Source organism: Schistocerca serialis, chromosome 3, assembly GCF_023864345.2.
Source record: "Schistocerca serialis cubense isolate TAMUIC-IGC-003099 chromosome 3, iqSchSeri2.2, whole genome shotgun sequence".
NCBI classification, from domain to species: Eukaryota; Metazoa; Arthropoda; class Insecta; order Orthoptera; family Acrididae; genus Schistocerca; species Schistocerca serialis.
The window spans coordinates 111,261,362-111,277,203 of NC_064640.1; the positions used below are offsets into that span (position 1 = coordinate 111,261,362).

The window sequence follows — 15,842 nt, forward strand, 5'->3', positions numbered from 1 at the left end:
TCAATGTGAGATGCTTTTAATAATTTCCACAACGAAATTCTGTCTCGAAATCTGGCAGAAAACCCAAAGAGATTCTGGTCATTCATAAAGCACACCAGTGGCAAGACGAATTCAATACCTTCACTGTGCGATAACAACGGTGAAGTCACTGATGACAGTGCCACTAAAGCAGAGTTATTAAACACGGTTCTCCGAAACTCATTCACCAACGAAGACAAAGTAAATATTCCTGAATTCCAATCAAGAACAACTGCCAAGACGAGAAACATAGAAATAGATATCCTCGGTGTAACGAAGCAGTTTAAATCACTTAATAAAGAGAAGGCCTCCGGTCCAGATTGTATACCAGCTAGGTTCCTCTCAGAGTATGCTGATAAAATAGCTCCATATTTAGCAATTATACAACCACTCGCTCACAGAAAGATCCATACCTAAAGACTGGAAATTTGCTCAAGTCACACCAATACCCAAAAAGGAAAGTAGGAGTAGTCCGCTGAATTACAGGCCTATATCACTAACGTCGATTTGTAGTAGGGTTTTGGAACATATCCTGTATTCGAACATTATGAAGTACCTCGAAGAAAACGATTTATTGACACACAGTCAGCAGATTTCAGAAAATATTGTTCTTGTGAAACACAACTAGCTCTTTATACTCATGAAGTAATAACTGCTATCGACAGTGGATGTCAAATTGATTCCATATTTTTAGATTTCCAGAAGGCTTTCGACACCGTCTTCTAACCAAACTGCGTTCCTATGGAGTATCGCCTCAGTTGTGCGACTGGATTCGTGATTTCCTGTCAGAAAGGTCACAATTCGTAGTAATAGACGGAAAGTCATCGAGTAAAACAGAAGTAATATCCAGCGTTCCCCAAGGAAGTGTTATAGGCCCTCTATTGTTCCTGATCTATATTAACGACATAGGAGACAATCTGAGTTGCCATCTTAGATTGTTTGCAGATGGTGCTGTCATTTACCGACTTGTAAAGTCATCAGATGATCAAAACGACTTGCAAAATGATTTAGATAAGATATATGTATGGTATGTAAAGTGGCAATTGACGATGAATAAGAAAAAGTGTGAAGTTATTCAAATGAGCACTAAAAGAAATCAGCTAAATTTCGATTACATGATAAGTCACACGAATCTGAAGGCTGTAAATTCAACTAAATACTTAGGGATTACAAGTACAAAAACCTAAATTGGGACGATCACATAGATAATATTGTGGGTAGAGCAAACCAATGATTGCGATTCATTGGCAGAACACTTAGAAGATGCAACAGGTCTACCAAAGAGACTGCTTACATGACGCTTGTCCGCCCTGTTCTGGAGTATTGCTGTGTGGTGTTGGATCCGCATCAGGTGGGACTGACGGATGACATCGAAAAAGTGAAAGGAAGGGCAGCTCGTTTTGTATTATCGCGAAATAGGGGAGATAGTGTCACAAACATGATACAAGAATTGGAGTGGCAGTAGTTAAAACAAAGGCATTTTTCGTTGCAACGGGATCTTCTGACGAAATTTCTATCACCAGCTTCTCCTCCGATTGCGAAAACATTCTGTTGGCACCCACCTACATTGGGAGAAATGATCATCATGATAAAATAAGAGAAATCAGGGCTCGCACAGAAAAATTTAAGTGAACGATTTTCGCATGTGCCGTTCAAGAGTGGAATGGTAGAGAGACAGCTTGAATGTGGTTCATTGAACCCTCTTCCAGGCAATTTATTGTGAATAGCAGAAATGAAGTTCACCCCTTCCTCTCTCCACCAGCCCAGTGCGGGCTGAGTTCTTTTTCCACCAATCCCTAGGAAGAAGTAGCAGTCGGGTGACTTAGGTTAGTGGAAGTGAGCTTTGTTTCCCACAATTTTCTTAGGTTGGTGGAGATAACCATGGTGTGATGCATTAACCTGTTGGAATTTGAACTTTCCACAACTTTCTGGGGGATGAGCTTAGGTTAGTGGAGATAATGCAATGGACCTATCTTCCTGTCAAAATCCGCCATCTTGGATGACGTCACGGCCGCCATACTGGATCACGTCATGTGCTGTTGCCAAGTCTACATGCCGCCATCTTGGATGACATCATCGCCACCATCTTGGATACATCTGGCAACAATGGAGAGTGGGGATACACACGCCTTGTTCCACTACTTAGAGCATCCCATTTAAAAAAAAAAAAAAAACAAAAAACAAAGTTGACCTTCATATCTCTGATGCGACCCCACCTAGCAACAAAAAACACCATCATATTATGGTCCCGTTGTCCCATGCAACATTTGTCCCTCAAACTTTCAGCTACTGTCATACTTTCGGAGTTATTCTTGATTATAAGGCAGTTCTGGCTGTCGGTTTTCCAAAGACAGCTGGACCTCAAGAGGGAGAGTTCGCCATGGTCCAGTCAGTACTGACGAGAAATTCAGTGTAGAATTTGACACTCAAAATTTTCTCAATTTCAACACCATAACCACAGATCTAAGAAAAACAAGTTATTTACTCAAGTGGTAGCTCTTCTTCTATAAATCTATGGCGCATGCCGGTAATGTTAGAGTTGCTGCTGTTTCATTTCATTTTTAGAAACAGACATACACTGACAGACATGGAGCTATAGCCCCCACAATGGACATGAGTAGAGAGAGGATGAGTGGAGGTAGGTAGTTTATACAGACTCCCCACATTTCACAGGCAGCCAATCAGAGGGCTTCATTTCAAATGGAAAGTCAAGCAGGAAGGACAGTTGATGGAAAGTTCCTGAAATCCCTTGTCCCAGTGTAAGGAGGTGGGATCCATGATATCACACTTCTTTTTCAGAGCTGGGAGTTGTGTCCAGTATGTATTTGTACTGGATGCAATGACGTGATTCGTGGCGTCACAACTGCTGGGTACCGGACTTCCGACTGGGGACCGGATTTCCGGCCAGACTTCATTCAATAGCTGTTAGCGTCAGCGAGCGAACCGCCATAAGGCCTCCGTTCCATTCATAAAGTACGGGCGCAAATCGGAGGGACACAGTGACTATTATTCCTACAGTAGGTGTTGTTTCTGAGTGCGTCGTGGTGGTAATTAGGCATGTGCGTTTCTTGTCTGTAGGACAGCACTTCGAAATCCAGCGTCTGCTGAGACGATGTATTTCCTGTGACACATCTCGAACGTTTGAAAGCGTGTCATCAGCAATACAAACTACAGCTCTCTTTGTGTAGCGTTTTGTAGGCAACATTTATATGTAATTCACGATGTTTTTGTTGAGTGTATAACCGGTTTAAAAGTGATTTGCGATATGTGCAAGTGTCTTTAGTTGATTTACAGGATTTATTTTTGAATTTAGGACTGTATTGAGATGTGTTTCGACTTGTAACTGAAAGAGACATATTTATTTCGACTTGTAGGTGAAGTGAGCGGCCTATTTAGCGTTACAGAGATATTTATTTATTTCGAGCTATAGGTGAAGGGACGCTCTATGTAGAGTACAAGTGGTACTGTGAATTTTTTTAACACCAGTTGTGTGACATCGTCAATTTTGAGCTTTATTGTGATTTTAGAAATAAATAAGCTGTGTGAAATCAGATCCTGTAAATTGGTTAAATAAACAACATTCCACACTGCTTTGTCACCCGCAGATTGTTCAGACAATATTTCAAAGCCTTAAATTGTTTAATGCAGTGTGACACGATATATTAGCCTACTGTTGCGATATTCTCCCAGGCCACAGTACAACACTGACTGAGCGATTTTTCCTGCCATTTTTTCCTGGTTGGCAGAGGGGATTTCCCTGAGAGGTCGTAGGGGAATGGGACAAGTGAAAGCCAGCACATCACAGCACCGTCACATCAAGGTGTCATCACACTTTCTGTCACATCACTGCACATCAAGTCTACATCTACATCTACATCTGCATGACTACTCTGCAATTCACATTTAAGTGCTTGGCAGAGGGTCCATCGAACCACAATCATACTATCTCTCTACCATTCCACTCCCGAACAGTGCGTGGGAAAAACGAACACCTAAACCTTTCTGTTCGAGCTCTGATTTCTCTTATTTTATTTTGATGATCATTCCTACCTATGTAGGTTGGGCTCAACAAAATATTTTCGCATTCGGAAGAGAAAGTTGGTGACTGAAATTTCGTAAATAGATCTCGCCGTGACGAAAAATATCTTTGCTTTAATGACTTTCATCCCAAATTGCGTATCATATCTGCCACACTCTCTCCCCTATTACGTGATAATACAAAACGAGCTGCCCTTTTTTGCACCCTTTCAATGTCCTACGTCAATTCCACCTGGTAAGGATCCCACACCGCGCAACAATATTCTAACAGAGGACGAACGAGTGTAGTATAAGCTGTCTCTTTAGTGGACTTGTTGCATCTTCTAAGTGTCCTGCCAATGAAACGCAACCTTTGGCTCGCCTTCCCCACAATATTATCCATGTGGTCTTTCCAACTGAAGTTGTTTGTGATTTTGACACCCAGGTACTTAGTCGAATTGACAGCCTTGAGAATTGTACTACTTATCGAGTAATCGAATTCCAACGGATTTCTTTTGGAACTCATGTGGATCGAGTCAATTCTAGTCACGTGATATCAACTCAACATGGCTCTCCTCAAATGTGTAATAGGCATACCTCGCTCAGTACCTTTCCCGTCAAGATTTATAACCTTTCTTTACCTCTTGTATTTGACTTTTAGTTGTTTGAGCCCATTACTTATACTGGGGTTAGCTAGTGAAACCACATATGCTTGCAAAATTGTTTTGCACACAATCCTGAGAGGTGCTTAACAATAAATACGCCTGTCACAAACATGTATTTAAACAAATAACTTACAATATGTGAAGATTTCAGTCCATTTTTTATGAAATACTACAGGTGCCGGACAACATACAAATTGCTAATCAATCTGATTCTACCCACAGTATTTTTTTCACTTCAAGTTGTAGCCATTTTGCAATCCACTTTACTGTAAAATATTAAATACAGTACCAGTATGTATAAAAATCTACTTTATAAATGTAACAGAGGTCACGTAATTTAGTATGCTCATGTTGTACAGTTCAGACTTCTGCCTCACTGCTTCAATTAAACTTAATTTTAACAAAGAAATAGTGAAATGACAGAACTTATAACAAGTAACTATCAACAAACAACTGAAATCAACCACAAAAACCATGACAAAATGAAATGTGGATATCTGTGCATGGCTGTATCAAGAGGAAATGAGATTGGGAGTAACATAATCAACAAAGAATGGATTAGGTTTGATTAGATCTGATTCTGTTCTCGTTCCATAGACCCAAAAATGAGATGATTCTCGTGGGTGTGGAACAGTTCAGAAAGCATAACACAAGGAACATAGAGTATTTAAATATAATACTCACTTCTCTGATCCTTTGTCAGCAGATTGTCAAGATATGTGAATACATTGCAATAAACTGGAACTGCCAATATTTACGGAATTAATACACTGTTGGGATGAAACTTTAAATAAATTTAGCATACACATAATACCTACTCCTCGCTGTTGCTACCAAGTGCTGTCAAAACTGAAACCTAACAACTTTTTAATTAAGTTGGTCCAACAGTCCCTGTTAACATATTCATCTACAGAGTGGAAGGAGTTGCCTACCAAAATGTCTTTCAGACTTCGTTTAAACAGGGCGTTCTCCAAAACCAAGTTTTCTGTGGTTACTGGCAGTTTATTGAAAATGTGTGTTCTTGAATATTGGACCCCTTTTTGGACCAAGGTAAGCAATTTTAGGTCTTTATGCAGAATGTTCTTTTTCCTACTATTGATACTATGTATTGAGCAATTGGTTGAAAATAGAGATATATTATTTGCAAACAAATTTCATTGAGGAATAAATATACTGAGAAGCAGTAGTTAGAATACCCAGCTCCTTGAACAGGTTTCTACATGATGTTGTTGAATTCACACCACAAATGATTCTTATTACAAGCTTTTAGACTAAAAAACCTTTTGCTCAGTTTTATGTGTTATCCCAAAATATGATCCCATATGACAGAATGAAAGTAAGAAAAGTAAGCAAGTTTTTTATATTTATGTTTCCTGCAACTGACATCATTCGCATTGCAAATACAGACATGTTTAGGCGCTTCAGCAATTCTGTGGTATGCCTTTCCCAATTGAATTTGGTATTGAGCTGTAATCCCAGAAATTTAATACTGTCAATCTCTTCTATCTGCATGTCTTTATATGTTACACACATGCTGAAAGGAAATCTCTTACAGATTCTGAACTGCATATGACAGTGAATTAGCTTTAAACCGTTTATTAATGCAAGTGAAAATTTAATTAGCAGCAATTTCTAAATCTTTCTTGGCTTGCTATTTATTGCAGTGCTCTTATTATCTGCAAAACGAAACAAATTTAACATCTGGCGATGTAACGGATGATAGGTCATTAATGTACATGCAAGGAACACAAGATGGAACATGGAGGAACACCATATGTAATTAATTCCTAATCAGATGAACACCGATTGCTTATTCCACAGGTATCTTGCAATGACACACTTTGTTTCCTAATAAGTTAGGTGAGACTCAAACCATTTAGCAGCACTGCTAGTGACACAATAAAATTCTAATTTACTTAAGAGAATGCTGTGATTCACACATCAAAGCCTTTTGACAGGTCACAGTAAATACCAGTAGCCTCTAAATGGTTACCTAATGAATTAAGTATATTCTTACTGTATATTATATTTATATATATATATATATATATATATATATATATATATATATATATATATATATATATATATATATATATAGCCTTCTCTACACTAGAACCCTTAAAGAAGCTAAACTGTGACTTGCATAAAATATTTTTTGCAAGTCAGACGCTTAGGAAGATGCTTGAACACAACATATTCAAATGTTTTGGAAAAAGTGGACAAAAGTTAAATTAGTCAGTGATTTGACAGGATCATTTAACCCCCTTGTTGTAAGGGTGTTTAACTTCAGCATATTTTAACCATTCTGGAAATGCTCTGCTGATAAGAAATTGTTTACACAGATAAGATTAAGACAGAACTGAACTCACATGAACACTTACATTAACTTCATTGATATGTTAGTACAACTGCAAGAATACTTTGATCTTTAAGGATTTTATGATGGATGCTACTTCTCTGGGAGAAGTGAGTGTCATTTCCATTTTACTGAAATTATTTGTAGAGACCAGTCTCAGACATTCCATTGCGCTGTTTACTGAACCTGATAATTTCAAGCTGTCAGTAACAGAAACAAAGTACTTATTTATGATGTTTGTAACAGTACAGGCACTTGTTACCAATGTCTCATTTATTTTTAAAGCTATCTGTTCCTCTTCCTTACTGACCCCACCTGCCTTGGTCTTCACTATATCGCACATAGTTTTTATTTTGTTGCCTGTTGTAATCATTTCTTTTTCATAATAAAGCTACCTAGATTTCAGCATTGCTTGCTTCAGTATTGTGCAGTATACTTTGTAATATGTTGCAACGCTAACATCAGAGCTGTTCCTAGATGCTAGACACAGTTTCCTTTTTGTCCCACATTCCTTGGTTTATTTATTGACTTCTGTTTGGTTTTAATTACCTTTGGGGGTGTGGAGGGGAATTTCAAATGAGGAATAACTATTAATGTCAGTCATCAAAACTTTCTTCTCAAGAAACCTTGACAGTGCTGTGATGTGACATGATGGATGGTCAGTGTGGATGCTGCCATTTGAAATCCATTGCAGAATGTTTTGACGTGACAGTCAGTGTGAATTGGGCTATATTATTCTTACAAATCGTGTTTGAGTAATGAAGACTTTCTGTCTTCAAGAACGATTTGTGATATCAATAACATTCTGTTTCAATGCAAGTGTAGAGGCCAACTCACACTGTCCCATCCGGACCATCACGCCAGAGCTCCACCATGTCCAAGTGTATTCACACTGTCTGTCACGTCATAGCACATCAGGTCAATTCAGGTCACGTAATCTCAACTCGCATGGCTCGCCTAAACTGCATTTTTGCGAGAATTGCGATCTTCGCGACATGATTTGCAACTGTTTTTACATGTAAAGTGCACTTACACAGTGTGGTAACTTATATACTTGGACGCCAGAGTCCACATGTGTACGAAAATGGCATTTATTACACTAAAATGGTTTGCATCTTGCAAGGGAAGTTTGATGTTAAAGATGGAAGACAAAAGTGCAAAACATGCAGTAAAGAGTGTGGGTCCGAAAAATATCATTATATGGTACAGGAAGGTAATTTCACACACTATAAGGGGAGATTGAGCAAGAGGAATCCGCATTTAAAAATATTCTAGAAAGTCGAAGCACCAGTTATTTCACATTTTATACGTCAAATGCTGTCAGAATAACTAAAAGGGCACAGTGTTACGAACTACCATCACATCTCATGAAAAATTGGTTTGTTTAAGGTTACGTTTCGTTGCAAGTCAAGTGCAAATTTTTTTTGCAATAATCATTTCTCCTTCAGAGCTTTTCCCTTCAAGATTTACATGTTTTATTTACATCTTGTATTCGGTCTTTAACAGTTGAAGTATATAACTTGTACTGGGGTTAGCTAGTGAAATCACATAAATATTGACCACTGATACTCGCAAAACTCTTTCACACATATAATCAAGGGAACTACTTAACAGTAAATAAGCCTACCACAAACACTTATTTGAACAGACAAGTATAATACATAACTTGATGTCTAATTCACAAGGAAATGAGATAGAAACGCACATTATATATGTAGCAGAGGGCAAGAAATTTCATTGGCTCGTGCCGTACATTTTAGACCGCTACAATTAATCTTTCGTCATTTATTATAAAATTATAAATTTAAAACAAGGAATAAGGAATCGAAACAATTTATAACAAATAACAAAAGTAACGAACAACAAACTGTTCCTTGCTATAAATGTCATTTTTTAAAATTGTGATGACTAAATAGTGTTATGTTAGAAGCAACAAAAAAAATTACTCTGCCTGTTTCGAACTTGGGGAGTTAAGTGTTGTCATGTTGGCAATCCGGAAAATTGACATTCAGATGCAGTGATCAAACAATGTATGTCAACAAATGTCTTGGGTAGTGTTGAGCTGTTGACAAGAAAATTTGGCTGTAGTGACGTGTAATGATAGGAACGATGCTTCGTTTTATAATTTCTCACTGTAGGCAGAATATATATTTCATAATTGGATTGACGGTCGGTGTTTCAGTTAGCTTGATTTTGTCCCCTGTTCTTGAGAATGAATGCGATAGCTCGATCTCGGCCGGATATTTCACTGACAGGTTAACTGGCGGATGGCAGTCAGCAAGCGATATGGAAACTGATGAATATAAACCAAGAATAAACCTGGCAGGAAAGCCACAGAAAGCTCAGAAGACTCCTCAAACACTAGTTAGGCCACGATATTATTCAACAGAACTAGGAATCCGCGAAAAGTTATTTATTGCTGTACTAACATCACAGAGTACAATATTCAGTAATGCCGTCAGCGTAAATAGAACTGTTGCACATCTCGTTGATAAAATAATGTATTTCATCGACGCTCTGGGACCACAGAAATTAAATATTACGATGCCCGGTATTGTGGGTTTTACAGATACAAGACGAATATTGAAACCATTCCATATGCTAAAATACATCACTGACAATCATTTAGAAGATTACGATTACTTTTTTCTAATGAGAGACTCAACTTACCTAAAAGCAAGGAAACTACGTGATACTGTGCAGTCAATAAGTGTTAGCGAAGATGTACATGCAGGCAGTGGGAAAAATGACGAACACACAGCATTTTGCTCACTAGGTAATGATTACTACTCTATAAAGATACCTATTATCAGTTCGATAAATGTAACTTATTTATTATTTGTTTTTTATTGTTCTTCTTCGTACTGGAGTTGGCACACAATGCAAAGATTTTGGCTCCACACCAAGGTCAGCAGTCAGCTGCTTTTCAGCTTCCTGTTGAAGTGCAAATTTTATTATTGAAGATTTAAAAATTTGGCATGGACCAACACTGCACTGGGGAGTCTTTTGTTTCTTGTTGTCAAGTTCCTCATCCTTTGATTGTAATTTCAAAGAGGTGAACTTTTTCCACTGAAGGTCCGATGACTTGTCAATAAGTTCCAGCTTCGGCACCACTGACAATCGCTTGACTGTGGAAGCCTATAGTTGTGCTGTAGTCCCCTCGAGTTTCCTTGAGTGCAGCCAAGCATTCCAAGTAGAATGGTTCGTCATCCAGGTTACGAAATTTTCTTTGTATTAAATGAAACTATTCTTTACATTGATCTCTTGGGTATGATGGGAGAATGATCTGAGAAAATGTTTCTGAGGTCTTCCAGATTGCAGTTATCAAAAACTTCATCATCTGCTATTCTTTTCTTCTTAGTTAGTGTGTGCCAGAGATATTTCAGAACTTGTTTTAGCAAATTCCGTTTCTTGTTTTCCTTTCAATGGTTCAGTTTCTGGTGCAATTTCTTTGGCATAGCTGCCTGGTTCCTCAGATGCTGACTTGTAAAGCCCAAAACATCTAAGATGGCTGAATGCATTTAATGGCTTTCCCCTTTCTCCAACCTGTTGAGTAAATTCCTCCTGAAGACACCTGGCTGTTGTGTGACTGATACAGTTTTAAGAGGTGTTTTCATTTGAGATTTCCGCAAAGATGAATGGTGTGTGATATCTGGAACCCCACACAAGTCTCTGTACAGCTAGGTCTTCCTGCAGATTTGTATGCTGAAGTGTGGCCAATTTTAGGAGCTCTTGATATATCTGGTACTGAAGGGCTTCTCAAACTCTGTACTTGCATGGAGCCAACATGTGAATGAAATGTTGCAGCAAATGATGAGTGCCTCAGTTCTGTATGCCAATTTGTTGTAGGAACATTTTTCTGTCTCACACTTGCAGGGAGCTGTGGTTTACTCTTGTGTGTGGACTGAGGAAGCTTTAAGACATAACTGATGTTGGCATTAACATTTTTTTTTTATTATTAGATTAACTGCTGTAAAAATGTCGGGAGTTTTTTCATAGTGTGTGTAGAACTCTTCTGCTGCATTGGCCCAATATATTCCTTTTCATTGTTAATTTTTGTTTCATTTCCTGTTGGAATCTTAAACAATTGCTTTGATGCTGTTGCTGTAAATGGTTTCCTTGTAATATTTGTGCTTCTCACCAATGATAAGGCAGGAGTTTTTACATTAAATGTTGAAGTTAATCCTATACATTTCCCAGCGGTAAGTATAGTATTAGTTTTCTTCATACACAGTCTACCTTTCGTTTTCTGTTGGACTCCAACTGGCTTCCTATTTGCTTTTATATGGTTTTGCACATTTTTCTGATAGACTTTTTGTTGTCCCATGAATCAAGGTTGGGATTTGTTGTATTTCCATTTATATCAAGAGAAACATTGCATGCTGATATTCCAAGGACAGCAGTGGGTACCTCATTTTTTTCCCTGCTTCTTGCTGATTTTGCCTGCAAGCCTTGCTTGCCTTTCAGTTCGCTATTTTGCAACCTGTAAAATAAGATGATAAGCTACATTTTAATACTGATTGACAGTTCTTTTGCTATTATACAAAATTTCCTGTAACAATTATTCCTCCCTTATATTAAATAGAAACTGAATTTATCTTTTTCACTCAGATTTCAGAGGGGTTAGTGCAGTAAGTGTGTCTGTATATGGGATGTATTCAGCGCACAGTTTAGTCATTTCAGAGTCCCTTCACTTAATCACACCAACATTGCTGAGAATATTTACTGATTGTAAGTTAAATCAGTTTTCTTTCCTCAGTTTCTGTAGGGACATGAAATTATGAAATAACTTTAATTGTGCTGGTTGGTACAGTGATTGAAGAGGGGAAACACTCCACTGACACTGTAGTAATTGCAGTTGTATCAGGTCAACCCTTTAAGCTAAGTATACTTGAATAAGGCACTGTGATTGGTACATGAATGTGTTTGGCACATCTGAAATGATGTAAGAGTTGTGTTCTAACCACTGTGACATTTATGCAGTTAATGTAAATCTGAAATTGTGAGAATTATTCAATTTTTTCCCAGAAAAAAATAGCTTCTCATAAATTTTTAATTATCTGGGGACTTATGCTGCGGTTCTGTGGGGAGTTTTTCTGAAACATTCCACTTTGTTACAATTGAGGTTGTAAATATCCCTTTTATCTGAATTTTAGTGAGAATCTTATCACTGCCAGAGCTTTATTTAATGTATGGAAAAACGACAGGGTATTGTAACTTTTTTTAGTTCTAGGAGCTGTTTTGCAAATATGCAGACAGTCAATGTTATGGTATGTTGTTGGATTTCTAGCTGAGTTGATGAAATTTTTTGCAAAATGGAGCTGTTAACATAGTTACAAACCTGAAAAAATACCTTTGTTAAATAGCATCAAAAGATCTCAACAATCACAATACTCCAAAATATCAGCTGAGCATGCACAAAAATCTTAACAAAATCTATTTAACACAAAGTAGTGAAGTGTCTACTTTGTCGTCCACATGTTTGGGCATTCCATCAGAGGGATTACAAGTTAGTTAGTTACATGTTCCATAGATCATTTGAACTATTCTTTTATTGAAATGATGTGGAATGAATCAGTTTACAGGGTATGTATACATGATTAATTTTAACGTTAATGAGCAAAAGCTACAAGTGTCTAGTTACACTGTTAGGAACTTGAAAAAGAAATATGTGGTCACCGGGAAGCTGCAACATGACTATCATCATGTGCAAGCAATAACTGAACAATATAAACAGTTTTGTATATACAGTACCTGTACAGTTGTCTACTCTGTGATATTTGTAAACAGTGGAGTAAACAGACCTATTAAAAAAAAATCAGAATACAATTTTAAACTGCATGTATTCATGCCTCATCATTTACTATTGAATTCAGAGTGCCAAACCCCACTAGTACCACTTACTATTTCACGCTAAAGATGCTTAAGTTCAATTTTCACATCTTCATAACTTGGAAATTTTCCAGCTGTTTTTCATTGATTTTTCTGTCACCAGAAACAAGAAGTGTTCATGATCCACACCTCCTTTTTCTTAATGATTGTAATGTTCAGCATTTTGCGCCCCAGTGGTTGATCAGTTGGAAGTCCTACAGTAATTTGGCTTATTCTTTTTTGACAAATTTTTATGGGTTATAATACCACCAGCTATTTACTTCTGACAAATGAAATTTCTGTCATAAGTTCTAGTATATATTTATACCACAGTGTTGTGCTGCTGCTGGTAATCAACCTGTGTAATCATTTTGAAGCAGCTCAGAATGTTGTTGATTACTTAATCAGCTTCTTTGCAGATTCTACTCTTTGAATGTTCTGCTAGTTTCTCAGTTCTGGTTTTGTTAGCACTCATTCTGATGACTTCTGCTAAAGCTGCCACAATCAGTCCTCTTGTTTACTTTTGCAGGTTTTCAGTCATCTGTAACAATCAGGTCTCTTTCTTGTATCCTGTCTTACGAGGGCTATGCCGAAAGTTTTTAGCAGAATGTGTGAAAAAAAAATTTATTTGCAAAAAAACGTTTACAACTTTTCAAAATACTCTCCATTAGCATGTATACATTTTTCCATTCTCTGAAACCACTTAGAAAATGTGTCGCCCAAGCTTCTTTTGGGATGTCACTTAGTGCACTCTCGTACGCTGCAATGGCCTCTTCATGTGATGAAAACCGCTTCCCTCGAATTTTTTCCTTAGTCTTCGGGAACAGAAAGAAGTCACAGGGGGCCAGGTCTGGTGAATAGGGGGGATGGGGTAACGCTCACACTTTTTCCTTCTCCAGAAAGTCCATAGTTCTGTCAGCCCTGTGCGCAAATGCATTGTTGTGATGCAGCAGAAGGTGCCCACTCTTGGACTGCAATGGCCTCTTCATGTGATGAAAACCGCTTCCCTCGAATTTTTTCGTTAGTCTTCGGGAACAGAAAGAAGTCACAGGGGGCCAGGTCTGGTGAATAGGGGGGATGGGGTAACGCTCGCACTTTTTCCTTCTCCAGAAAGTCCATAGTTCTGTCAGCCCTGTGCGCAAATGCATTGTTGTGATGCAGCAGAAGGTGCCCACTCTTGGACTGCAATGGCCTCTTCATGTGATGAAAACCGCTTCCCTCGAATTTTTTCCTTAGTCTTCGGGAACAGAAAGAAGTCACAGGGGGCCAGGTCTGGTGAATAGGGGGGATGGGGTAACGCTCGCACTTTTTCCTTCTCCAGAAAGTCCATAGTTCTGTCAGCCCTGTGCGCAAATGCATTGTTGTGATGCAGCAGAAGGTGCCCACTCTTGGACTTTGGATGCTGTGGCTTCCATGTGGCCATGACTTCTGGAAGACAATCGTTCACATACCATTCAGCATTGACTGTACAACGTGTGTCCAAGGTCACAGAGATGAGATGCCCGATCTTTGTGAAAAAAGTTGCCACCATCTTTTTTCCAGAGCTCCCACTTCGTCGAAATTTTGTAGGTGGTTCCTCCCCTGGAGAGCACCACACAGAAGACTGTCTCTTTGTTTCAGGGTCATAATGGTTGGCCCACGTTTCATCACCTGTGACGATATTGTAGGTGTCTTGGGAATTCCCTGCATTGAATTTTTCGAGCATGGAACGACACCAGTCCACTCTCGCCTCCTTTTGGCTTTCTGTCAGGGAAAGTGGCACCCAACGGGCACATCTCTTAGTAAGGCCTAAGTGACTATGAACGATGGTCTGCGCTGCTGCTGATCCAATATTTAGGGTCCCTTCAATGTCGCAAAATGTAAGATGTGGATCTTCTTTGATCATTTTCCTCACAGCATCAATGTTTTCAGGAGTCACAGCTGTTGCTGGCCGACTGGGACGAGGTTCATCTTCAATTGACTGCCGACCCCTCGAAAACTCGCGAAACCAATTTCCAGCTGTGGCCCTAGAAGAGGAAACTTCACCAAAAACACGCAGCAAAGAAGAATGACATTCTTCAGCACTTGAACCCTTTTTATAATCGTAAAAAAGCATGGCGCGAAAGTCGCGGCAAGACAGCTCCATCGTGCACCGTCTCTGACTCAGCACTGCCTGCGCTTTCTTACCTCACTGTGGGGGGATCACTGCTAGCCAGGGACTGCGAGTGCATGTCCCAAAGTTGAAAAACATCGCTCTTTCGAATGAAAACAACCCCACTGTCCTCTGCCTTATGGTTTACAGGCTGCTAAAAACTTTCAGCATAGCCCTTGTATTCTGAACTTTTTCACACATCATCTGTCCATCCAAGTTTGCATAGTTGGTTTGAGTCTTCATTTGTTGCACTTTCAGCAGTGTATGGATGTTGACAGAGCAGTTTCCTCAGATATTTTTGTGTAGCCTGCTAGTTCAAGTTTTTCTTCTGCAACTGGCTATTTAACGTGCAGAAGCCCACTGCCACCTGATTTATTGGGTAAGTATAACCTATTCACATCACTATGAGGATGTCATGCCATCACTACAAGAGTATAACACACGATGAATCAGCATGACTTTTCTAGCTTTCCTGTCCAACTTGTCAAGGTCTGCCTGTGTCCAATTCAAAATGGCAGCATTGTACCTGATGATAGGTACGACCTATGGTGTTGATGGTATTTAAACCATTTAGTTTGATTTTTCAAAACTTTCATGGCCCTTAGCGTTTTTTCTTTGTTGACCCCAATTTTTACATGTTCGTGCCTGATGTTTGCTCAGTTGCAGAATTCCATGCTTTAACTTACGGTACGTAATGGCCTGCCTGTGCCTTCACTTTCTGTGAATGTCCCCTTTACTAGTGTCACTGCTGAGCATTTGTCCAGACCAAATTCCATGTTGA

At 38.8% G+C, this 15,842-nt stretch overlaps 1 protein-coding gene across 1 annotated transcript in view; it reads left to right on the plus strand.

Annotated features, from left to right (window-relative positions):
- The first annotated feature begins 9,067 nt into the window (after positions 1-9,067).
- Positions 9,068-15,842, plus strand: part of LOC126469794 (chondroitin sulfate synthase 2) — a 120,585-nt gene continuing 113,810 nt past the window's right edge. The window contains exon 1 of the mRNA XM_050097046.1: positions 9,068-9,835. Coding sequence (XP_049953003.1) covers positions 9,157-9,835 — 679 coding nt within the window. The 5' untranslated portion in view covers positions 9,068-9,156. The remainder of the gene's footprint in view (positions 9,836-15,842) is intronic.